The 26,123-nt window shown below is 44.8% G+C and overlaps 2 protein-coding genes across 2 annotated transcripts in view; one reads left to right on the top strand and one right to left on the bottom strand.

The window, feature by feature from the left end:
- ABRAXAS1 (abraxas 1, BRCA1 A complex subunit) overlaps positions 1-709 on the bottom strand; it is a 144,440-nt gene extending 143,731 nt beyond the window's left edge. The window contains exon 1 of the mRNA XM_040417999.1: positions 621-709. The gene's annotated coding sequence lies outside the window, so the exon portion shown is untranslated. The remainder of the gene's footprint in view (positions 1-620) is intronic.
- GPAT3 (glycerol-3-phosphate acyltransferase 3) overlaps positions 704-26,123 on the top strand; it is a 62,545-nt gene continuing 37,125 nt past the window's right edge. Inside the window, exons 1-2 of the mRNA XM_040417997.1 lie at positions 704-972; positions 8,704-8,770. Coding sequence (XP_040273931.1) covers positions 829-972; positions 8,704-8,770 — 211 coding nt within the window. The 5' untranslated portion in view covers positions 704-828. The remainder of the gene's footprint in view (positions 973-8,703; positions 8,771-26,123) is intronic.

Here is a 26,123-nt window from a genome sequence, read left to right as displayed (position 1 = left end):
GCATCAGTGTTTGGTCAGTATTTTGTAAGCCAAATCCAGGAGCGGAACCTACAGAGAAAAGGTATCAGAAATCTTTGCACTTCTTCTGGTTTTGGCTTACAAATACTGACAGTGTGAAAGAGGCCTAACGCCCCTATCATCGGACTCGCAGCGCAGCACCCGTCCTGACCTCCCAGCACTGACGGGAGCGCATAGCATTATATTCATTTATGATGCTATGTACAGTTCTGGAATGTATTGGATAACACTGACAGCATTATGTCAGTGTTATCCAATACATTCCAGAACTCTAAGGGTTACATAGCATCATATATCAATGTCATGCTAAGTTATGCGACCCCGGCAGTGCTGGGAGGTCAGGACGGGAGCTGCTGCAAGTCCGGAGTGTGGGAGTCGCTCGTCTGAACAGGTAATGTCGTAAAAATAAAAAAAATAAAACACATCCCGCAGGAAACAAGCTCTCCACAGAAAGATAAAAAAGTTATGGAAAGCTGAAGAAGGAAAAATGGAAAGTGGCTGGGGCACCAAGGTGTATGGGTAGAGGACCCCTTTATCACACGCATGCTCTATAGCCGGCACTCTAGCAGTATACAGGTTACCACTGGGTGTGAATAATTCACCTTGTGGTCGGGGCAAAGAGCAGCCCCGGCTTCTCCTGTGCGCTGGAGGGGGCAGAGGTCGCCAGCGCTCCGCCATGGAGGAGGGGGAGGGGCTGGGTGACGTCAGAGAGTCTAGGAAGTCCCAGCGATCTTCCAGAGAAGTTCGGTGTTTCCTGCTGTCGGCGGAGGGGGAGAGACAGATGACAAGGGGCAGGCTGGCAGCCCGGCCATGGACGACTTCGGCAGCCTGGCATACAACATCCTGGCAGCATGGCTCACCGTCATAGTGGTCTTCATCATGTTACCCTCCGTGTTTGGCATGTCTCTGGGCATATCCGAGATCTACATGAGGATCCTAGTGAAAATGCTGGAGGTAAGTAGCGCCCACATTGTTTGCCCTCAGTGCACATGTGCGACTTTTCTTCCCTGCACTTCAGTCATTGCGACATAGTCCAATACTGCAGACAGACTCTGTAGAGGGCCATACTTACCTGCAACTTCCAGAACCTCCATTCACACGTCACGATCAGTGCATCCTGAGGAGAGCTCATCAATATGGAAACCCTGCCCAAAACCTGGAAAGGAGACCTGTCGCCTCTCCTGACATGCTGTGCCCTTCCTCTATTATTCCTGCTTGAAATGTATCAATAAAGATCCAGCTGGACAGGCTTACACTGATTGAAGAATAGTCTGCCCCCCAAACCTGGTAACACCTATTGATTTAGAAACATTACCCCTTCGCCCATTTTGGAGAGGTGGCCACCTGTAAGGCTACTTTCACACTTGCGGAAGAGTGATCCGGCAATCTGCATGCAAACGGACAGCATTTGTAGACGGATCCGAATGCGGATCCGTCTTACAATTGCATTGCAAGAACGGATCCGTCTCACCTGATGTCACCAGGAGAAATGGATCCGTTATATATATTTTTTCACATTTTTACCGGTCTGCGCATGCAGTATTTTTAATGCCGGATCCGGCACTAATACATTTCAATGTAAATTAATGCCGGTGTTCTGTCAGAAAACCTTACCTTGTCAGATTCCCTTACCCCATGTGACTGCCGGGGCTGTGCGCCTCTGCGCAAGCGCAGTACCAGGGCATGGGTAAGGTAAAATTACAGTGAGCGTTGACTCCTGGACGCCGCGCGTGCACCTTCAGGGGTAAAATCTCCTAACCCTCGCACTGCGCATGCGCGGGTTGTAAAATCTCCTAACCCTTGCACTGCGCATGCGCGGGTTGTAAAATCTCCTTACCCTCACTACATAGCGTGCTTCAGATTTATTGTTGGCTGGCTTCAATCCACGCGTGCGCAGTGTGAGGGTAAGGAGATTTAACAAGACAAAAGACCATCAGATCTCCTTAACCCTTAGAGCGCACGCGCGGTTGGGCGCATGCGTCCATGAGTCAACGCTCACTGTAATGTAATTTTACCTTACCCATGCCTTGGTACTGCGGAGGCGCCGAGCAATGGTACTGTGCTTGCACGGAGGCACACACCCCCGGAAATCACGTGGGGTAAAGGAATCTGACGAGGTAAGGTTTTCTGACAGAACACCGGCATTCTGGCAACTGATCCGGAATTTTGGACGGAGGTAATACCACAGCATGCTGCGGTATTTTCTCCGTCCAAAACGCCGTTCAGTGACTGAACTGAAGACATCCTGATGCATCCTGAACAGATTGCTCTCCATTCAGAATGCATGGGGATATAACTGATCAGTTCTTTTCCAGTATAGAGCCCCTGTGACGGAACTCAGCACCGGAAAAGAATAACGCTAGTGTGAAAGTACCCTAAAACCTCATTCACACGTCAGTGATTTCCATCAGTGATTGTGAGCCAAAACCAGGATTGAAGCCACCACAGCCATAAGTTATAAGGGAAAGATCTGCGCCTCTTCTGTGTTTAGAGCCGCACCTGGTTTTGGCTAAAAATCACTGACCGAACACTGACATGTGAATGAGGCTTCAAGAAGGAAAGTCAGACCATACCCTGGATCTTTTTGCCAGTCAGTGACTCCACTCAAGGATGGCAGAAGGAAATGGGCAGACACAGCGGTACATGAACAGCCTTCTTCACTTAGGCAAAAAGCCTGATGTTTACAATAGTCACACAAGAGGCAACTGGTGCAGTGGTTACAGTCTCACGTTGGACAATGAGCTTAGTGGTTACAACAGCCTGTCTTAGAGGGCAAAAGTTTAGTGAAAACGCACAGGGGCACATTAACTAAAGGCTAGCATTACGTACAGGGATATCTCAATGAGTTAGAATATCATCAAAAAGTTATTTCAGTAATAAAATTAAAAGGGTGAATCTCATATATTCTATAGATTCATTACACACAGAGTGATCTATTTCAAGTGTTTATTTTTTTTAAAGGGGTTCTGCAGTTTTTTTAAACTGATGATCTATCCTCTGGATAGATGATCAGCGGAGGTCCTGGACGCCCGCTGATCAGCTGTTTGGGAAGACAGCGCCACGGCCTTCTCGCTGTTTACCGCAGGCCCAGTGACGTCATGACTAGTATCAATGGCCTGGGCAGGACGAAGTTCTGTTCACTTAGCCCTGCCCAGGCCAGTGATGCAAGTCGTGACGTCACTGGGCCTGCGGTAAACAGCGAGAAGGCCGCGGCACTACTGCCAGCGCCGCTGCCTTCCCAAACAGCTGATCGGCAGAGCCCGTTTAACTTTTCAAGCTATAAGCTGGTATACATTTCATGATCAGCCCTATTAAACCAGGCATACTCCCTAGTAGGGTTGATCATGCTGATTACAAGAATATGGTTTTCTCTTTTTAGCTTCTGGATATATCATTACTTTTATGCAAATTAGATAGTTGGAGCACCGAGAGCTTGGCAGTAGAGCTAGGAGCACCGCTACAGCTGATGCTCAGTACACTCCCCACTCACATTTGATTGACAGGGCTAAACATTTCACGCCCAGGTTCTGACGACATAATTTCACCCAGAAGTGGAAGCATCAGCGTCTTCAGAGGAGGAATGCCTCCAGGCAGAGTGTTGTCTTCAGCTTGTCCAGACTGTGAATCTGTGCTGCTCGTCACAGAAGAAAGATATTGGGGGTACTATTCAAAGATCGTCTTCAAACACCAGTCTTTGTTTCTTGCCTCTGCTGCCAGAGGATTTGCCTAAACTACTGCAGCCCCTAACTGGAATAGTTTTACTTCAACATTTATGCCTGTTTCCAGTCATAAATGTTAATAAATTTGCTGGGGTCAGCCCCAGCGCAGGCCCCCGCCATCCCCAAGTGGCAAGTATGGCGCAAAAATGGCAGTGCAACAAAATATTGTCGCATGGGCTTTAAAAAAGTTGCAAAAAAAGCGTCGTTTTGCAATTATTTGTACGCAAAAAGCTACAGTAAAAAAGGTTTGTAAATGACCCACATTGTTTTAAAGGGGTTCGCCAGCAACCTGTCCTAGAATGTGAAGAGAACTGGTTGCCACCGATTGCAGAGCTGCCTAGGGGGACAGGGCCTCACTACAGTGCTGTGCAGTAGATGGTAATGATGTGATCCTGTCTATGATATGCCATCATGGCTGAGCAGCCTGACAGGAAAACTCACCACTATGTAGTATAGGCAAGGGCCAGGGTTTAGTGTGTGGTAAGGCCTCACCACCTAAGCAGTTCTGCAAGTGGAGTCAACCAGGACTGCTCACATTCTAGGACAGGTTGTTGGAGGCCATTTTAAATCATTCCCAGAGAACCCATTTAATCAGCATGATCAACCCTAGCAGGCAGTATGCCTGGTTTAATAGGGTTGATCATGCTGACAGGTGCTCCTTAAGATCAGCGTCAGTAGGTTTTGACAAATCTGCCCAGGTGTCTCCCTCTCAGAGACAGTAATGAAGGTAGCGGTTGATGCTTTATATACAAGGGAACAGGTTAGCACTGTGGCCAGTGATTGGCTGCAGCAGTGTCAAACAGGCCCAGTGAAGCAGCAGAGGCCAAGGTGCAAAGGAGCACGGCGCCATCGCTTGGAAGCGGGTGAGTATACTTCCCTTTGCAGGTGAAGCTAACAGGAGCCAGTGTCGGGAAGCACATAAGGAGGAGGGGGGTTTGCCAACCCCCACCAAAGGTGCACAGTCCTTTTAAAGCCTTGTTCACACTGCATTTAGCCCTCCACTGGGCTTTGTTTGAATACTCAAGAAACTTTTTTTCAAACATACACCATACCAAATCCATTTTCTTCAATGAGGTAAAAAGGTAATGGCTTTCCATTTGTTTCCATATGTTTTTTGCCAGACAGATAGTGTGGTGTGGACAATGCTATTCTGTCTGGTCAAAAGGAACAGAAAAAAGGTCATAAAAAGTCCAAGGATGAATCATTTGGCCTCTATTTGCCTCATTGAAGGGAATGGATCCATGGTGGTATACGTTAGATATTCAAATGTTTATCTCTGATTGAAATCCCAGCGGAGCGCTAAACTCCATATAAACCTGGCCTTAGAAACACATATATAATCTGCCTGTTTACAGCCCATCAATAAAGTCATAAACCTCTCAAACTGAGCAAGTTTTATTGGTAAAGACAATTTATCAAGACTGGCGTTCCCATAAGTCTTAATTCCCGTGCTTTGGAGTAAGATGCTCCTGATTTATGAAGAGGCAAATGCCTTTTAATAAATTAGGCACATAACTAGCCCTCCGTATGCCATAAACTAGGGGCTGGCATAGACTTGGGCTATTACCTACGCCAGTTTGTGGTGTAAGTTATAGTAAATCCGCTGAGGCGCGTGACGCCCCGCCCCTTAGGCTATTACCTACGCCAGTTTGTGGTGTAAGTTATAATAAATCCGCCGAGCCGTGTGGCGCCCCGCCCCTCAGGCTATTACCTACGCCAGTTTGTGGTGTAAGTTATAGTAAATCCGCCGAGGCGCGTGTCGCCCCGCCCCTTAGGCTATTACCTACGCCAGTTTGTGGTGTAAGTTATAGTAAATCCGCGAGCCGCGTGACGCCCCGCCCCTTAGGCTATTACCTACGCCAGTTTGTGGTGTAAGTTATAGTAAATCTGCCGAGCCGCGTGACGCCCCGCCACTCAGGCTATTACCTACGCCAGTTTGTGGTGTAAGTTATAGTAAATCCGCGAGCCGCGTGACGCCCCGCCCCTTAGGCTATTACCTACGCCAGTTTGTGGTGTAAGTTATAGTAAATCTGCCGAGCCGCGTGACGCCCCGCCCCTCAGGCTATTACCTACGCCAGTTTGTGGTGTAAGTTATAGTAAATCCGGCAAGCCTCGTGACGCCCCGCCCCTCAGGCTATTACCTACGCCAGTTTGTGGTGTAAGTTATAGTAAATCCGGCAAGCCTCGTGACGCCCCGCCCCTCAGGCTAAGTCCCACCCCTTTTATAGACTCTTCAAAGTGGCGAAAAGCTCTAAAAGTCTCAAATTATTGTGCAGATGTTGTGTGTCCCGTAATTTGCCAAGTGCCCACAGTGGTGTGAATAGTTTAATGAATGTCGCCCATTGGGGGTAATTTTTTAAGGGATTTTCAATTAAAAAATTTCTTTATTTAGTAAGTCGCATGGGCGAGTTTTCAATATGTTCAGCAGCTGGGCATGATGGAAGCGTGTCAGGGGCCATTCGAGGGCTGCCCAACAGATTTACTAACGTTTTATGCCTGGCAACAGACATAAATGCTGACGAAAAGCTATGCCAGACAGGCGTAGACTGCCATAAATGCGCCTAATTTACAGTATGATGAGGCACACGCCTTGTCATAAATTAGACAAATCTTGCATCAGAGCCAGGGGAAAATTAGGACCGGCTTAAAAAGCTGTTCTTAGTAAATGTGCCCCATTATCAGTAAGAAGATTGGTATCTCAAGAACCTCTTGGGCACAATTGATGCCATTTGTCTATAGCTGCCCGTACGGAGCAGAAGCCATGTGCTGGGCGGTGTCGGTACATGCAGAAATGAATAGCATGTACAAGTGCCTGGCAGCAATTAGCGGGGATCCGCATGTGGATCATGCTGTTGGGCCACATCATGTGTGGGCAACCTTAGGGGACCTGCGCAGATTTCTGTGGATGTCAGCACCAAATCCACATGTGTTACTTGGGTTTTTTTTTTTGTGGATTTGCTGCAGAGCTCACCCATGCAGAAAAAACACTCGTAATCAACATTGTGTGCAGTTTCCCTGAAGGCGCCTTCACATGTGGCAGAAAAATATGCGCTGCATGAACGCTTCCTCACGTCAGTGATTGTGAGCCAAAACCAGGTGCGGCTCTAAACCCAGAACAGGTGCAGATCTTTCCCTTATACCTTATGTCGTTGGAGGCTCCAATCCTGGTTTCTACTAGAAATCACTGAGGGTGCTACCACACGACGCAGCAAAAAGCTACACCAAGAGAAAAGTGCATGCAGTTTTTATAAACAGCATACCTGTGGTTATTGTGTTTTTTCTTCCAGCAAAGGAAAAACACACTGCAAAACTGGATTACATTAATGTAACTGTATTTTTCGCTTTGTAAGACGCACTTTTCCCTCCCCAAAAAAGTGGAGGGAAAATGGCAGTGCGTCTTATAAAGCAAATAGTAATGAGCGCTTTCATTATGGAAGAGCTCACTAGCTTGTAGGAGCCGCAGTGAGTGAAGCGCTGCTAGTGCTGGCTGTACTCACTGCTCCCTTGTCTTGATTTGGGCGTCACGCTGCACTGTGTCTTGACTGTGTATAGCATCAGTACATCAGTGCGTGGGGGGGGGGGGTCTGATCTTAGGTATGATGAAGATTGAGGGTCTGAACTGAGGTCTGATGAAGATTGGGGGTTTAATCTGGGGGACTAATAAAAAACCTAGGTGCGTCTTATAGGGCAAAAAATATGGTAATTCAGGTTTGCAATCAATGTAACGCAGGTTTTGTTGCCACAAATGTTTTTTTTTTTTTTTTTGCCGATTCAAAATCGCAGCGCAGCTGCAATGTGTAGTAGCACCCTCAGTGTACGACACCAGAGTTATTATGCAGCCGCACTGGTTTTGGCTCACAGTATCGTATGGCCACACCAGGCTCCAATTAAATTAAGGAAAATCACACAGTTTAGTCGGTCTGAATTGTTACTGCCCACGCGGTATTGAAGGTGCAGTGTGGCCATTAACAATACAGACAGACTAAACAGTGTGATCTTCATACTGCGACCGTATGCTGCGATCGCGCTGTAGTCGTACCCTTAGGTCACTTTCAGACAGTCAGAGAGGAATGTATCATTCTCCTTAATCTTCTGTTATCCAAGATGGCCGCACAGCTTCTCAGACTGCCTGATGCATACTGTGCATTTGTTAGCTCAAGACACTTCTAGCGGCCCTTGGATTGGCCAACACTGCTCACGTGAACAGTCCTAGCCAATCCAAGAGCAGGGCTGGACAAGCAGGAAGTGCCTTGGGCTACTGATGAACAGTGTACATCAGGTAGTCTAAGAACTGGTGCGTCCATCTTGGATGACAGAAGAGGAGCCTGAGAATTAGCAGATCTACAACTAAAAAGATGAAAAGAAGGTCACCACTAGAGATGAGCCAATTTCATGTTATGAAATTCGTTCGCACTTCGTTTGGCGGTAAAAGCAGAATTGTGTTATGGATTCTGTTAACACGGACCATAACGCAATTCCATGACTGAATGCCTTTAGAGTTGTTCCGTTATTCATTCTGTCAAAATAGAAGTCTATAGGCTGCAAAACGGATCTGTCCCGTTTCCGTTATGCAGGAGAGGGCTCCCGCGTTAACGGAATCCATAGCGCAATTCTGCTTTTACCACTGAACGAATTTAAAATATGAAATTCGCTCATCTCTAGTCACCATGTAAGTGTTTGTTCCCCAGTTAATGTACGGTAATTTTTTTTTTTTATTGGAGGGTTACTTTCAATTTCGCCCTGTTTTGATCAGCTTTTAGACTAATGAATATAGGGAGCTGAGTTTATCAATTTCTGAAATTCAAACAATTTGCGTCCATGGGCGCACAACCATATTTGTGGAATATGTGGACTTTTTACCAGATGGTTGTGAAGGTGAATGGAGCATAAATGATTGATAGGGGAGATGGTGGGTTGTTACTTTTTACTTTCCCGACTAAAGGACTGTATGTCTGTTTTCTTCCAGTGGGCCACTCTGAGGATTCAAAAAGGTTTTGAAGAACAAAAAAAACTTCGAATGATTGCATCCAATGGTAAGAGTTAATAATGATTAGATTTTCACTCATTGTAAACTGAAAACTGTGCTGCCAAACAATAAAAATGATAAGCACTGCCTTCTTATTTCATGCACTACCCATCTATTTCCAACCGAAAAAACCTAAACTACGTCTATCGTGTTTTCATTATATGGGCGAAGGAAAATTTAAAAATACAGTTCCATCTCTTGCAACAAGCAAAGCTTCTTGGAGGATTTAACTTTCTTCCTGTTAAAGTGGTTGTCCATATCTCTGCCATCAATATCAGATAGTTGTGGGTCCCACCTCTGCAACCGTCTCCTGTCCCCTCGAAGTGGATAGAGAGCAGCCATGCGTGAGCTGCCACCCGACGTTGACTGCTATGGGAATACCAGCTCTGCAATTTCTATTAGTCCCATTGTGGTGAATGGAGAGGTGGTCGTGCATGCTCAGTGCACCCTCCATTCACTGCTATGGGACTTCTATTTTCAGAACTCCCACAGAAGTGAATGGAGATCACGCCTTCACTTCTGGGGACTCGTTCTGGAGATAGGTGAAAGTCCAACCTTTAGGACCCACTCCTATCTGACATTTGGGGCATAGCCTAGTGATATGCCATTAATGTCTGAGAGGGGCCAACCCCTTTAAAATCTTATAAAACCAACTCAGATCGATGTAAAACAGGAAATGCGGATCCACACAACATGAATGCCGGCCGCATGCATCCCTCATTTCCCCTTCTGCAGGTCCAACACTATGTAACATGCCTATTCTTGTCCGCAAAACGGACAAGAATAGGACATGTTCTTTCTTTTTTTTTGGGGCCACGGAACGGACATACAGTGTGCTGTTTGCATCTTTTGCGTTCCCATTGAAATGAATGGGTCCAATCCAGAAAAATGCGTATCGGAGGCGGACCACAAATCCGGTTGTGTGAATGCTCCCTTAATGACTGTTGCAGCACTGTGCAGGATTTGTGGTGGGCACACAAAGCCTGCTCCTACATTATCATTGCGACTGGCTCCGACCTACCAGACACAGAGGCTGGAATCCAAGGCTAATGGCCTTGATGCCACTAAATTAATAGAAAGGCCAGAAAAAGTAGGCATGTATCATATCTTTTCATGTGTTTCATACCATCGCATGTTCTTCTCAGAGATTACATCACCTTGCTTCAGGGTCGGGTTATATTGCGTCCTCCCAGCTGGAGAATATCGATCCATAGGACAGAGTTCAATGTCTCTCCTTTAGTGAGGTAGAGGAGCATATAGAATGTTCTCTGTAGCAGTCATTTTTGTATACTCCTCCAGACGTGTTTCACGACTTTAACTGCGCAATCGCTTATACTGGCATTATGATATGGAATTAGAATTACAGGCGTTGGTGGGCAGATGTTCAGTAAAGGGTTGTCCCATGTGGACATTTATAGCCTATTGATATGCCATAAATGTCCGGCACGTGCGAGTCCCACCTTTGGGACCTGCTCCTATCTGAAGAGCTGAATGGAGATGAACCCGCACATGTTTGACATTCTCCATTCCTTTCTATGAGATTTCTGAAAATAGCTAAGGCCATGACAATTTTTTGCCTGTGCTGCTGTTCCGATTAGTTGAGCAAGGGCGCCGACACTGCACCTGCGCAGGCGTTGCTCTGAAACCAAAGCAGAGCCTGTGACATTGTCGCAGCAGCGCAGGCAGGAATTGTCACGGTCAGGCTAAATATCTGGCGCTGTCAATCTTGCCGGAGGTGGGCTCTCCTTCACCTGCCGGTACAGCCCCTCACAGATGAAGAAGCCCTGCTGATGACACAAATCGATTTGCTTATCTGTAATGGAGCCCATTCTTGAGACTAAAGCAGGTCCTAGAGGGGTATTGAAGTATGGACGTACATCGTGTGCTTCCTGATTTTTGTCATCCATAAACCTATTGTCATCTGGTCTATTTTACAGTCAAATATTTCCATCTAATCCTGAGGACGGACAGCTGGCAACCGTGGTTCAGGATCTGGACTGCAGTCTGCCAATTGAGTACCCCTGCCCTATGGGATCCAGTTGCTAAGAACATTAATCATATCTTCTCTACCCATGTTAAACTCTCTCCGTAATCCTTGCTGTATTTGACCACAGATCAGCCCCTATTAAACATCCCTTGACATTATGTCCTTAATGTGGCTAAACTGCTTATCCCAAGACTTTGCTGAGATACTTCGCCTCCGTCTCTGTGATTTTGGGATAAATTGATAAACTTTCAAGAATCAGACATGATCTCAAATCACTTTACTTAAAGGGGTTATCCCATGAGTAATGTAAAAAATGAAAATCGGCCACCATATAATACATGACAATCTCTTTCAAACAAAGCTCAAAGCTCGAACCAGCCCTGTACCTCACATGGGTCCAGAGATCTGCCCATTCATTGCTCTGCTGGATTTATATCAAGCTGGCAGCTCAAGGGGAGTGTCTTTTCTGCTGCAGCTCAGGGGGCGTGTCCATGCGCTCCCTATCACAGGTCAGGAGACAGTTGAAGGATGAAACTGAGCATGTGCGACCTTCTCAGTGAGCAGGTCAAAGAAATAATTAAAAAAACTAACAGCAGGTGGCGCCATACAGATACATTTTCTTGAATAACTCATTGGCTATGCTCAATTTTAAATTATATGCAATTACAAAAAGATTCAGATCCAGGTGGTGGTTTGAAAACTGTAGAATATTTTTCGTGGGACAACCCCTTTAACTGACACACTTAACCCCTTAAGGACCGGGCTCATTTTCAACTTAAGGACCAGGCCATTTTTTGGAAATCTGACCAGTGTCACTTTAAGTGCTAATAACTTTAAAACGCTTTGACTTATCCAGGCCATTCTGAGATTGTTTTTTCGCCACATATTGTACTTCATGACACTGGTAAAATGAAGTCAAAAAACTTATTTTTTTTGCACAAAAAATACCTAATTTACCAAAAATTTGGAAAAATTTGCAAATTTCAAAGTTTCAGTTTCTCTACTTCTGTAATACATAGTAATACCCCAAAAAATTGTGATGACTTTACATTCCCCATATGTCTACTTCATGTGTGAATTGTTTTGGGAATGATATTTTATTTTTTGGGGATGTTATAAGGCTTAGAAGTTTAGAAGCAAATCTTGAAATTTTTCAGAAATTTACAAAAACTAAATTTTTAGGGACCAGTTCAGGTCTGAAGTCAATTTGCGAGGCTTACGTAATAGAAACCACCCAAAAATGACCCCATCTAAGAAACTACACCCCTCAAGGTATTCAAAACTGATTTTGCATACATTATTAACCCTTTAGGTGTTGCACAAGAGTTATTGGCAAATGGGGAGGAAATTTGAGAATTTAATTTTTTTTGTCTAATTTTTCATTTTAACCCATATTTTCCACTAACAAAGCAAGGGTTAACAGCCAAACAAGATTGTATCTTTATTGCCCTGACTCTGCCGTTTACAGAAACACCCAATATGTGGCCGTAAACTACTGTACGGGCACACAGTAGGGCGTAGAGGGAAAGGTGCGCCGTATGGTTTTTGGAAGGCTGATTTTTATGGACTGGTATTTTGACACCATGTCCCATTTGAAGCCCCCTGATGCACCCCTAGAGGAGAAACTCCCTAAAAGTGACCCCATCTAAGAAACTACACCCCTCAAGGTATTTAAAACTGATTTTACATACGTCGTTAACCCTTTAGGTGTTGCACAAGATTTAATGGAAAATAGAGACACAATTTCAAAATTTCAAATTTTTGGCAGATTTTCCATTTTAATATTTTTTTTCCAGTTACAAAGCAAGGGTTAACAGCCAAACAAAACTCATTATTTATGGCCCTGATTCTGTAGTTTACAGAAACACCCCATATGTGGCCGTAAACTGCTGTACAGGCACACGGCAGGGCGCAGAAGGAAAGGAATGCCATACGGTTTTTGGAAGGCAGATTTTGCTGGACTGTTTTTTTTTGACACCATGTCCCATTTGAAGCCCCCCTGATGCACCCCTAGAGTGGAAACTCCAAAAAAGTGACTCCATTTTAGAAACTACGGGATAGGGTGGCAGTTTTGTTGGTACTAGTTTAGGGTACATATGATTTTTGATTGCTCTATATTACACTTTTTGTGCAGCAAGGTAACAAGAAATAGCTTTTTTGGCACGTTTTTTTTTTGTTATTTACAACATTCATCTGACAGGTTAGATCATGGGGTAATTTTATAGAGCAGGTTGTCACGGACGCGGCAATACCTAATATGTATACATTTTTTTTTATTTATGTAAGTTTTATACAATAACTTCATTTTTAAAACAAAAAAAATGTTTTAGTGTCTCCATAGTCTAAGAGCCATAGTTTTTTCAGTTTTTGGGCGATTATCTTGAGTAGGGTCTCATTTTTTGCGGGATGAGATGACGGTTTGATTGGCACTATTTTGGGGTGCATATGACTTTTTGATCGCTTGCTATTACACTTTTTGTGACGTAAGATGGCAAAAAATTGCTTTTTTTACACTATTTTTATTTTTATTTTTTTACGGTGGTCATCTGAGGGGTTAGGTCATGTGATATTTTTATAGAGCCGGTCGATACGGACGCGGCGATACCTAATATGTATACTTTTTTTTATTTATGTAAGTTTTACACAATGATTTCATTTTTGAAACAAAAAAAAATCATGTTTTAGTGTTTCCATAGTCTAAGAGCCATAGTTTTTTCAGCTTTTGGGCGATTATCTTGAGTAGGGTCTCATTTTTTGCGGGATGAGATGACGGTTTGATTGGTACTATTTTGGCGTACATGCGACTTTTTTGATCACTTTTATTACCTTTTTTGGGAAGTAAGGTGGGCAAAATTTCAATTTTCTCATAGTTTTTATTTTTTTATTTTTATGGCGTTCACCGTGCGGGGAAAGTAACATGACCATTTTATAGATCAGGTAGTTACGGACGCGGCGATACCTAATATGTGTAGTTTATTTTATTTTTTTTAATTTTTATTCAGTGATAAATGTTTTTTTTTTTTTTATCTTAACTTTTTTCACTTTTTTTTTTACATTTTTTTTTGACCCATACCCGCTTGGTTCTTGAAGATCCAGTGGGTCTGATGTCTGTATAATACAGTACAGTACAATATATATTGTTCTGTACTGTATTTTACTTACACTGAACAGATCTATGCCTGAGCAGGCGTCCTGTTGCCATGGGAACCCTCCCCGTCTGCTCAGAACTTCGCAGACGGGGAAGGGTAAGCACGGGGCTGAGGGGGGCTCTCTGGGGGCTCTCTCCCTCTCCATCGGGGGGCTGCAAAGGCACAGCAGCCCCCCGATGGAGAGGGAGGGAGCTCCCTGACCGATGACAGTTAACTTTTTCCATACAGCGGTCCGTACAGATGTCAGCCGTTTATACCAGGGTGCCAGCAATGTGCTGGCACCCTGGTATAACCACTAGAAGCCAACGATCATTCATGGGGAGGCGGGCGGGGGATCGCGATCCCGCTTGACGCACCGCCCGCCCCCACCGCCCGCACCACCCGCCAGCATCAAATCATGCAGGGGTGCAGGGGGGGGTGAAAAATATAGATTTTAGCCACTCTAAAGTTTCTGATCCCCGCGGTCAGGGACCGCGGGCATCAGAAACTGCAAAAAGCGCAGCAAACCGCAGGTCTGAATTGACCTGCGGTTTGCTGCGATCGCCGACACGGGGGGGGGGTCACATCACCCCCCCTGGCGTTGTCACAGGATGCCGGCTGAAGGATATCAGCCGAAATCCCGTTCCGTTTAACCCCTCGGGTGCCAGAATCCCGATTTAAAACTTAGGACGTACCGGTACGTCCTTGGTCCTTAAGGACTCGGGAAATAGGGCGTACCGGTACGTCCTATGTCCTTAAGGGGTTAAAGGGGTTATGTGGGAATTTATATGGATGACCTATCCTCTGGATAGGTCAACAATATCAGATTGGTGGGGGTTCGACGCCCAGGACTCCCGACGATCAACTTTTAGAAGAGGCTGGCATTCTGTTAACACCGCGGCCTCTTCCTAGGCCATGTGACCAATGCATCTGCAATTTCTTTGGATGTCATTGAGCTACAGCCACAATTTGTCTTGTTTTAAAGCTGATAATCTAATCTTTTAAACAAGATTGTGTCACTAGCCCTGATGCATTGCAATATACAGTCTTTAGAAATGGGTCCCAGTGGAAGCTGTATGTCTCCATGTATCTCATCTAGCACTGTGATCTTGGTCTTCCATAAAAGATTAGCTTTCAAACAAGGCAAGACTCACATCTTGTAGGTGCTACCTAGTCTGAGGAACAGAGGGTTAAAGTAGCCCTCCCCCTCTTCAGCTGGCTGTGATCTCTGCCAGCCTGGAGAAGGGGGCGGTGGGGGAGTGCTGACTGGATGCAAGAGGAGAGAAAAAAAAGATTCTCTCTCCCTGTGTTACCTGGACATGTCCCCAGGGAGATGGTATCAGGGATGTCTGTGCCTGCCATTCGTCCCCCTTCACCCATCAATCAAAATCTACACCAAAAAGTGAAATTATTATTTTTTTGTTCCGTTTTGATGTAACTGTTGGGGGAGGGGGTGTTAAAGGGGTGATCTGGATTCAGCAACATAGGGGATCCACCTGTAATAAAGAAGTGATCATTATTTACATGGCAGACCCCTGCAGTTACTCCAGTTCTCCCAGTTGGGATCTGTTTATCAGAGTACAGCGGTGATGTCATGTCGACAACATGTGACCGATGCAGCCAATGACTGGCCTCAGCGCTGAAAGCAGAAGTGCAGTCAGCCAGGTAAATGGATGCTGGCTAGGAGAACTGGAGTGGAGGTGTGTGGTCTACGAGGTAAGTAATGATCACTTCTTTATAGCAGGCAGATCCTGTGTTGTCCAGTTGTGATAAAGCTATATCAAGTAGGAACATTTTTGGAATTTGTTTTCAATATTTTAAGGCTCTGTTGTGCAAAAGCCATTTTGCTTGTTGCTATGGTAACCTAGATTAAAATCTAGACAATAATTTATGTACAAATAATGTAAAAATGCATTTATCCGCAGATATTGCATAATTCGTGTTAGTATAGGAAATGTTTAGAATTATTGGCTGATTTAACTGTAAACCTTTTTGATGGGGTAACTGTCAGCATGGTAACAATTCTCCTTCCTCCTGGAACCTATACCGGGAAAAAAAATGTACTCATTACTCTTTATTCCCTTAAAGGGATTCTGTCATGACATTTGAGGCCTATAACCTAAACATATGGCCAGGTCCCTACTAATAACCTGAATCCGAAACTGTCCTTATTAAATCTTCCTGTGGCTCTATTAGCACATAAAACAGGTTGTTATAACCTGTCATTCACCTACCTAAGGTGCCCAAGGGGACGTCGCTTCATAGAAACATAGAAACATAGAATGTGTCGGCAGATAAGAACCATTTGGCCCATCTAGTCTGCCCAATATACTGAATACTATGAATAGCCCCCGGCCCTATCTTATATGAAGGATGGCCTTATGCCTATCCCATGCATGCTTAAACCCCTTCACTGTATTTGCAGCTACCACTTCTGCAGGAAGGCTATTCCATGCATCCACTACTCTCTCAGTAAAGTAATACTTCCTTATATTACTTTTAAACCTTTGCCCCCTAATTTAAAACTGTGTCCTCTTGTGGTAGTTTTTCTTCTTTTAAATATGCTCTCCTCCTTTACCGAGTTGATTCCCTTTATGTATTTAAAAGTTTCTATCATATCCCCTCTGTCTCTTCTTTCTTCCAAGCTATACATGTTAAGGTCCTTTAGCCTTTCCTGGTAAGTTTTATCCTGCAATCCATGTACTAGTTTAGTAGCTCTTCTCTGAACTCTCTCTAGAGTATCTATATCCTTCTGGAGATATGGCCTCCAGTACTGCGCACAATACTCCAAGTGAGGTCTCACCAGTGTTCTGTACAGCGGCATAAGCACTTCACTCTTTCTTCTGCTTATACCTCTCCCTATACATCAAAGCATTCTGCTGGCATTTCGTGCTGCTCTATTACATTGTCTTCCCACCTTTAAGTCTTCTGAAATAATTACTCCTAAATCCCTTTCCTCAGATACTGAGGTCAGGACTGTGTCAAATATTCTATATTCTGCCCTTGGGTTTTTACGCCCCAGGTGCATTATCTTGCACTTATCCACATTAAATTTCAGTTGCCAGAGTTCTGACCATTCTTCTAGTTTTCCTAAATCCTTTTCCATTTGGCGTTTCCCTCCAGGAACATCAACCCTGTTACATATCTTTGTGTCATCAGAGATCCAATTTCAAAATTTCACTTTTTTGGCAGATTTTCCGTTTTAATAATTGTTTTCCAGTTACAAAGCAAGGGTTAACAACCAAACCAAACTCAATGTTTATGGCCCTGATTCTGTAGTTTACAGAAACACCCCATAGGTGGTCGTAAACAGCTGTACGGGCACACGGCAGGGCGCAGAAGGAAAGGAATGCCATACGGTTTTTGTAAGGCAGATTTTGCTGGACTGTTTTTTTTTTTTTTTTGACACCATGTCCCATTTGAAGCCCCCCTGATGCACCCCATTTGAAGCCCCCCTGATATATATCAAACAAAAAACAGTAGCAGCACACCACTATATGCGCGAAGACTAAGTGAACAGGTGAATGTGTGAACAGGGTCAAGCTACCTTGTCGTCTGGTAGGTGGGCTCGACATATTTTTGATCAATAATATGCGCTAAGAGCTTCTTCACTGCTTTGCAGTAACTATATGGCGTCATGTATTTGACCCTGTTCACACATTCACCTGTTCACTTAGTTTTTTGTTTGATTGATCTATATATCAATCTCAATCTCAATTAGTAAAAAAGCCTTTAATTGTAATTCCGTCTGTGATAATTTGATGATGACAAAACAATTGCAGCCTAGGCTCAGTGGTCAGAGGATTTTTTTTTAAATATAGATAAAAAGAATCACTAACAATTCTTTAAAAGGCTAAAAACTAAAAATATTATAGGTTATTTACTAACTATACATTCCCTTTAGCCCCTTCACCCCTCAGTGACCATACTATTACGTCGTTGAGTGTATGTAGTTAAAGGTTTTTTTTAGGCTCCTGATACTGATGACGAATCCTCAGGATAGGTCATTAATATCTCATTGGTGAGGATCTGAAACCCGGCACCCCTACTGATCAGCTGTTCCCTGCAGCCTCTGGTGCCAGAACTAGCTCTTGAATGGAGCAGGAATAAGAGCTTAGTTCAAAGTGTAGTGACCGTACTGGGTTCTGCAACTCATCCTCCATTGAAGTGAATGGAAGTTTAGCTACAGCAACCTGGTATGGCCACTACACTGAACACAACTCTGCTTCCTGTTCCATTGAAAGTGCTAGTGTCAGGTCCCCACTGATCGAATATGAAGGCAGTTTTCAGAGATTTTTTTTTTTTTTTTTTTTACTGATAGGCCATCAGTATCTGACACCCAGGACCTCAGACGATTGGCTGTTTGAAAAGGCATAGCACCGCTGCCTTCTTCAGCTTTCCCTAGGCCACGTTCATAAGTCACATGGCCTAGTCGCAGCTCAGCCCTATAGAAGTGAATGTGGTTGAGCTGCGATACCGAGCATAGCCGCTATGCAATGTACGGTGCTGTACTTGGTGAGCAGAGATCTGTTGAATTTGCCCTTGGCAGTTGAAGACCTCTGTATTGGTTCCATGTTCATATGTGTCTGCAAATGAGCCTCTAGGAGCAACTAAGGCGTTGCCATTACACCTAGAGGCTCTGCTCTCCCTGTGACTGCCAAGTCCTCTGCACTTTAACAGGGCCAGGCAGTGTAAACATGATCGTGCCTGGCCCTGACTTCTGCTAAAATCTTGAGATGTGCTGTGCACTTCAGTATCCAACACAGTACAGGAAAGAAGCTCGTCGACAGTTCTTTTCTGTACTGCGAGCCGCCTTCGTGTACTGCGCCTGCACCGGATCCTGAAGCATACAGCATAGTGAGAGACTTTAGGAGATGTCAGGGTCAGACACAATGACGTTTACACTGCCTGGTCACCGAGGACGCAGCAGTTTCATACAGAGCTGAGCCTCTAAGGCCCCTTTCACACGGGCGAGGTGAACGCATTGCACCCGCACTGAATCCGGACCCATTCGCTTCTATGGGGCTGTGCACATGAGCAGTGATTTTCACGCATCACTTGTGTGTTGCGTGAAAATCGCAGCATGCTCCTCTTTGTGCGTTTTCCACACAACGCAGTCCCCATAGAAGTGAATGGGGCTGCGTGAAAATCGCAAGCAACCGCGGATGCAGTGCGATTTTTCATGCACGGTTGCTAGGAGACAATCGGGATGGGGACCCGATTATTATTATTTTCCCTTATAACACGGTTATAAGGGAAAATAATAGCATTCTTAATACAGAATGCATAGTACAATAGTGCTGGAGGGGTTAAAAAAAATAAAAATAAAATTTAACTCGCCTTAATCCACTTGTTCGCGCAGCCCGGCTTCTCTTCTGTCTTCATCTTTGCTGTGCACAGGAAAAGGACCTGCTCATCACATGGTCCGTCACATGATCCATCACCATGGTAAAAAAAAGATCATGTGATGGACCATGTGATGAGCGCAGTGACGTCATCAAAGGTCCTATTCCTCAAAGAAGACAGAAGAGAAGCCGGGCTGCGCGAACAAGTGGATTAAGGTGAGTTAAATAATTAATTTTTTATTTTTAACCCCTCCAGCCCTATTTTACTATGCATTCTGTATTAGGAATGCTATTATTTTCCCTTATAACCATGTTATAAGGGAAAATAATACAATCTACACAACACCGATCCCAAACACGAACTTCTGTGAAGAAGTCCGGGTTCGGGTCTGGGTACCAAACATGCCGAGTTTTCTCACGCGCGTGCAAAACGCATTACAATGTTTTGCACTCGCGCTGAAAAATCACGCATTTTCCCGCGACGCACCCGCATCTTATCTGGGCCAAAAACATGACGCCCATGTAAAAGAGGCCTAAGAGTTATGTTAAAACCCTCTGTTGCTCCTAGAGGCTCATTTGCATATATTATAACATCATTTTTCTCAGCAATGCAGGCACATGTGAACATGCGACCAACATAGATGTCTTCAGCTGCCATGTGCACATGTAACAGGTCAGCCAGGTTCATAGCTACAAATCTGCTGACAGATGCCCTTTAAAGGATATGGACACCATTGTAAAAATGCGGAACGCACCTGGCAGTGTCCGTGTTTGGCGGATGCGCAATTTGCAGAACCCAAAACAGTTGGAGAAGTGTAAATGGATCCTTATGATCGGTGGTAGCGTTATCCATAACGGAATTCTTAGATAACCTGAACCTTGTATGCCGAACTTGAAACACAAGTTCACTCAACACTAGTCGCAACATTTAAGCTAAAATGCTCATAGCTTGAAAAGAGACTCTGTGAATGAGCTGAGAACATTGCGACCACAGGAGTGAATAAAGTGTTTGAGAGTGCGGACATTTTTTCATATATGTGTGTGTGTGTATGTATATGTATATGTGTGTGTGTGTGTGTGTGTGTGTGTGTGTGTATGTATGTATATATATATATATATATATATATATATATATATATATATATATATATATATATATATAATGTCATTTATCAAACTAGTGTAAAGTAGAACTGCCTTAGTTGCCCATAGCAACCAATCAGATTCCACCTTTCATTTTTTACAGCTTCATTGGGAAAGGAAAGGAGGAATCTCATTGGTTGCTATGGGCAACTAAGCTAGTTCTACTTTACACCAGTTTTGATTAATTTTCCCCACTGTGTACTTCTATGTATATGTAGCATTGTGTGTCGTCACACTGTACTAATCTGTGTGGGAAAAGTGACCGCTCACTGTGTGGACTGCACACAATACTGTATTCAGAAGAGAGTACATGTAGTGAGAGCTGTCAATAGTGAGATCTATATCAGGCTTATAACGCCATGGTTCTGACTGTAGATCTCTGCACTAATGTTATCAGCAGAAATATCTATTGTGTCTACAAATAATGGACTTTCTACAGAATGGAAAATGAGAAATAGATTTGCTGATTACAGGCTGTAGCATACTGTAAGACTCACCATGTTGTGCATTGGAATGAAATCTTACAAGTTCCAGCAGCCTATTTGTAAGTGGCTGATAGCTGTGCTATGTAACAGGATATGGGGGCGGGGCAGCAGAGCTTGTGCTTGTGCATGTGAAATCCACAGAACGCCCACAGATTCTCACAGGAGATGACAGCACTGATCAAAACTCATATCAGAGCATTTCTGAGAGCATGTGAAGCAAAGCTGATACCAGTAAACAAACAAGTGCAATTTTATTATGTGCTGCATTACGGTAAGATATGTTATTATTTATTTATTTATTTTTTTTGTGCACAAAGGTGTCCATAGCCTTTAAAGCTCAGCAATGTAATAGTACGGCACAGTGATGGCTCGGGAGCTGGGACTGCTCCCTCACTTGCGGGGTACCAACTGTACTATGCCACTAGCACCTTGCTCTCACTGCTAGGATTGGAGATAACTCCTATCCCGGCAGTTGAAATACTTGAATGCCGCAGTAAATTGCAACTACGGCATCTGAGCAGTTAGATAGAAGGCGGAAGCACCCTCTGTCCTCCTATTGCCACCTCTTGAAAGCAATCCATGGGTGCCAAGTGGTTTTCATGTCAGTCCTGGACCTTCTGAAGGCCGCCAGGATTGCCATTTCCAGCCTCTATCCAATGGATGTAATGATTTTTTTTCTTTTGTAAAGTTTGCTGGTTCAAATCTGCTAAAATGTAAAAAAAAAAAAAAAAAAAAAAAAAAAAAAATGTATGTGTGTATATGTATGTATGTATGTATGTATATATATATATATATATATATATATACATATATATATGCATATATGCTTTTTTTCTGGCGGAACGCACCATGCTCCAGCATCGCAGGCTGCGATGTATCAGCGGGGAGGGACTGGGAGGAGGAGCTGGGGGCCGGTGCGTTCACTGTGCTCCGGCCCCCAGCTCCAGTACAGTTATAGAATGTGTAAAATTAATAATGATTCTATTCATGAGGCCCCCTCTGTAGTAGAACATTCAATATATCCAGCGTACTCACAGGGCTGTTATCGTAATTCAGGCCGGTCGGGCAGACGAGCGGCAGCGTCACTGACTGACGTCACGTGCCTGCGCCGCCTGCTTCATTCATAAAGTAGGCCGGGCAGGCACGTGACATCAGTCAGTGACACTGCCGCTCGTCTGCCCGGCCGGCCTGCATTACGATAACAGCCCTGTGAGTAGGATGGATATATTGAATGTTCTACTACAGAGGGGGCCTCATGAATAGAATCATTATTAATTTTACACATTTTATAACTGTACTGAAGCGGCAATGGGGTGGGTCGGTGGATGGCAGTGTTATGGGGGGGGGGGGTCTGTGGATGGCAGTGTTATGGGGTGGGGGGGGTCTGTGGATGGCACTGTTATGGGGGGGGGGTCTGTGGATGGCAGTGTTATGGGGTGGGGGGGTCTGTGGATGGCACTGTTAAGGGGGGGGTCTGTGGATGGCACTGTTAAGGGGTGGGGGGGTCTGTGGATGGCACTGTTAAGGGGTGGGGGGGTCTGTGGATGGCACTGTTATGGGGTGGGGGGGTCTGTGGATGGCACTGTTAAGGGGGGGGTCTGTGGATGGCACTGTTAAGGGGTGGGGGGGTCTGTGGATGGCACTGTTAAGGGGTGGGGGGGTCTGTGGATGGCACTGTTGTGGGGTGGGGGGGTCTGTGGATGGCACTGTTGTGGGGTGGGGGGGTCTGTGGATGGCACTGTTGTGGGGTGGGGGGGTCTGTGGATGGCACTGTTGTGGGGTGGGGGGGTCTGTGGATGGCACTGTTGTGGGGTGGGGGGGTCTGTGGATGGCACTGTTGTGGGGTGGGGGGGTCTGTGGATGGCACTGTTGTGGGGTGGGGGATCTGCGGATGCCATCCCCAGATCCCCCATTAACAGTGCCATCCCCATCTGGGGGGTTTCTTTGCTGGGCTGGACTTTTATAGTCCCCCCAAATTTTACTTGCATCCCTGTTCTCTAAAGGGGCGGTTTTAGGGGGTGGTCCTAGGGGTGGGTAGGGGCGTGGCCAGGGGAGGGGGGGGGGGCTGATTTCCACCACCTTTTCTCTGAGAAAAAAAGCCCTGTGTGTGTATGTGTATGTGTATGTGTATGTGTGTGTGTGTGTGTATATATATATATATATATATATATATATATATATATATATATATATATATATATTTCTCACATATAAAAAACACATATACGGCAGTGCCGCATCCGTAACAACCCAATCTATTAAATTATCCTACTATCTAACTCACATGGCGGAAAAAAATAAACAGTGCTAGAATTGTCGATTTTTGTTCCCCTATAAATGGTCCCTATCAAAAGGTCACAAACCAAAATGGTATCGATAAAAACTATAGCTCGCTCCATAAAAAATGAGCCCTCACACAGCTCCGTTGGCAGAAAAAAAAAGATAATCAGAATCTGACGATGCAAAGCAATTTTTAATTTATTTATTTGGTTTTACTTCAAACACATCCTGGTGGGGAAGCCAGGAGTCACACCCCGCTGATTTGAGATTGATGACCTATCCTGAGGATAGAAAATTAAACGCAATGCAACAGTACTTTGCAAATATTGATTATATGAACTAAAGCTGTATTTACTATATAAATCAATATGAGGAATTGGTTAGATATATTTTTATCAATATCATTTGAGCCTATGTACCGCATGCTCCATCTATATACTACACTGATTTTAGGAGTTCCTGACCATAATGGAGGACCATAAGGTTGGATTTCAGAATCTGATGACGCAAAGCAATTTTTTATTTGTTCATTTGGTTTTACATCAAATAAAATAAAACTGAATAACAAAACCTCCATCTGGACAGAAGCCAACAAGTAGAGGTCACATATCTGAGGCCTTAGTCCTGACATCGAAAGCAAAGCTTGTATCATATTATGGACCGTGATGAATGCATTGCGCGCATCAGCTTTCTAAAGCGTGAAAATGCCCCATGATCAAGCCATAGAATAGAGCGATGATGACATGGGTGACTTGAGCAATGTCAAAGGGCAGTGATTCAAACACATGTGGCAACACTGTATAACTGTTATGTACCAATGAAAAACATTGACACAAAGAAAGGACATGGAAAGGGTGTGGGCCACTCATGCATCCAAGGTTGCCCTAGTCAAGTGGCGCTTTATTGCTTATGGAGCCCCTTGGAGCTTTGATGATGACGACTCAGTAGGTGGAATAGGGAGTACCATTCAGTGGGAGGAAATAAACAAAATGGGAAAAAAAAAAACTTTGCCTTAAAGGGGTCTTCTGAGATTACTATAGTTTGTCATTACTTACCTAATGTATATCCTCCTCGTGTTTTTATTTTTATTTTTAAATTTTATTTTTTTGTTTCAATTTGGACTTTTGACCCATTTCCACCATGTAAACTGATCACTCTGGTTTCTTTACATCCTGTATGTAGCACTTCCTGTTGATGTATCCAACCAAACCCATGATGCTCTTCAACTCTCTCTATTTGCCACAGCTCCAGCCCCGCCCTGCTCCTAACAACGCACAGCTAGTTTATAGCTCCTCCCACCCAGCTAGTTACATAGACACTCCCCTATCTCTGTCCCTGTTGCTGCTATGACTCGGTCATGGACATACCATTACATGAGGTAAGGAAGAGCTGCATAGACATGGTCATGTGACCACAGCCCAGAATGGAATATAGGAGCGATAAAGGTAAAAGAAATACATAAAAAAATGATAGTTGCCTTTATAAGTGATTATTTTGAAGGGGTTATCCAATTTCACAAACGGCCCCCCCCATGTGCCGGGCCCCCCACTGGTAATATACTTACCCTGCTCCCCCCCGACACCGGATGTTTTCATCCGTGTACAGGGAGAAGCGGCAGCGGCGGTGCTGGGACCAGGAGCAGCACATGGGGGGCTGTTTGTGAAATTGGATAACCCCTTTAAAGAGGACCTAAGCTATACCCTTACTTGCCGGCCCCCGGTGGTGCTTATTCAGTTCTTCATTTTGCACTCAGTGCCCCCGTTTGTCCACGGTGCCCCCCGCAATATTTCCCGCCTTCTATGCTAATGAGCCATTCGGCTCAACTGGGCGGGCCTGCAAAAGTTCTCCCAGGCGTGTCTTTCTTCTCCCTGGCACGGAGCGCATCCAATCAGCGCGCTCCGCTCTTAGCCAGGGACAAGACGCTCCAGTTCTCGTGAGATTCGCGAGAACTGGAGCGATTTCATCCATCCTGTGCCGGCGCCATCTTGGATTCCCGCGGCGAGCATTGGAGCAGCGTCTGAGGCGGCGGCTCAGGATATATGAAATCGCTCCAGTTCTCGCGAATCTCGCGAGAACTGGAGCTTCTTCTCCCTGGCTAAGAGCGGAGCGCGCTGATTGGATGCGCTCCGTGCCAGGGAGAAGAAAGACACGTCTGGGAGAACTTTTGCAGGCCCGCCCAGTTGAGCCGAATGGCTCATTAGCATAGAAGGCGGGAAATATTGCGGGGGGCACCGCGGACAAACTGGGGCACTGAGTGCAAAATGAAGAACTGAATAAGCACCACCGGGGGCCGGCAAGTAAGCGTATAGCTTTAGTTTAACTTGCATTTTCAGGTGAAAGGTCATCAATACTTAAAGAGGACCTATCGCAGAATATTATCCCAGCACCCTCCACCGATCAGCTGATAGAACCGCCGTGTATTGGAAGTAGCACAGCTCCATACACTGTGTAATAGCCAGGAGAATGTACTGCTTGTAAGGTTTTTATGCAGAGGGTAAATTTGGTGAGGGCTATTAAATATTGGCATTAAAAAATACAACTCTTCCAGCAAAAGACAAGCCCTCATACGACTATAATAAAAATGCATGGCTCTTGGAGGACATCGAGGAAAAACAGGAAAAAAATTTAAAAAAATCTAAAAATGCGTTTGGCGCCAAGGGGTTATTTTTTAAATGAAGTTTCCAATATTGGCTGATCCTGTTTAAAGAGGTTGTTCAGTGTCATTATATTGTTGACTGGTCCTCAGGATAGACCATCAATATCAGATCAGACTGGGTCCGATTCCCAGAACCCCCACCGATCAGCTGTTTGAAGAGGCGTCAGCGCTTGTGGCAGTGCTACCTCTTCTTCAGCGTTTACCTGCACAGCTTCTGGATTGTAGCGGGAATGCAATGTTATGTAATCACAGTTTTCTCTCGCATTCACTTGAACGGGATGAACGGCTGTGGCCTCTTCAAACTGATGATCAGTGGGGAAGCCAGGAGTCACACCC

This window comes from Bufo bufo, chromosome 2 (genome assembly GCF_905171765.1).
Source record: "Bufo bufo chromosome 2, aBufBuf1.1, whole genome shotgun sequence".
Taxonomy (NCBI): domain Eukaryota; kingdom Metazoa; phylum Chordata; class Amphibia; order Anura; family Bufonidae; genus Bufo; species Bufo bufo.
This window is presented reverse-complemented; position numbering and strand designations above follow the sequence as displayed.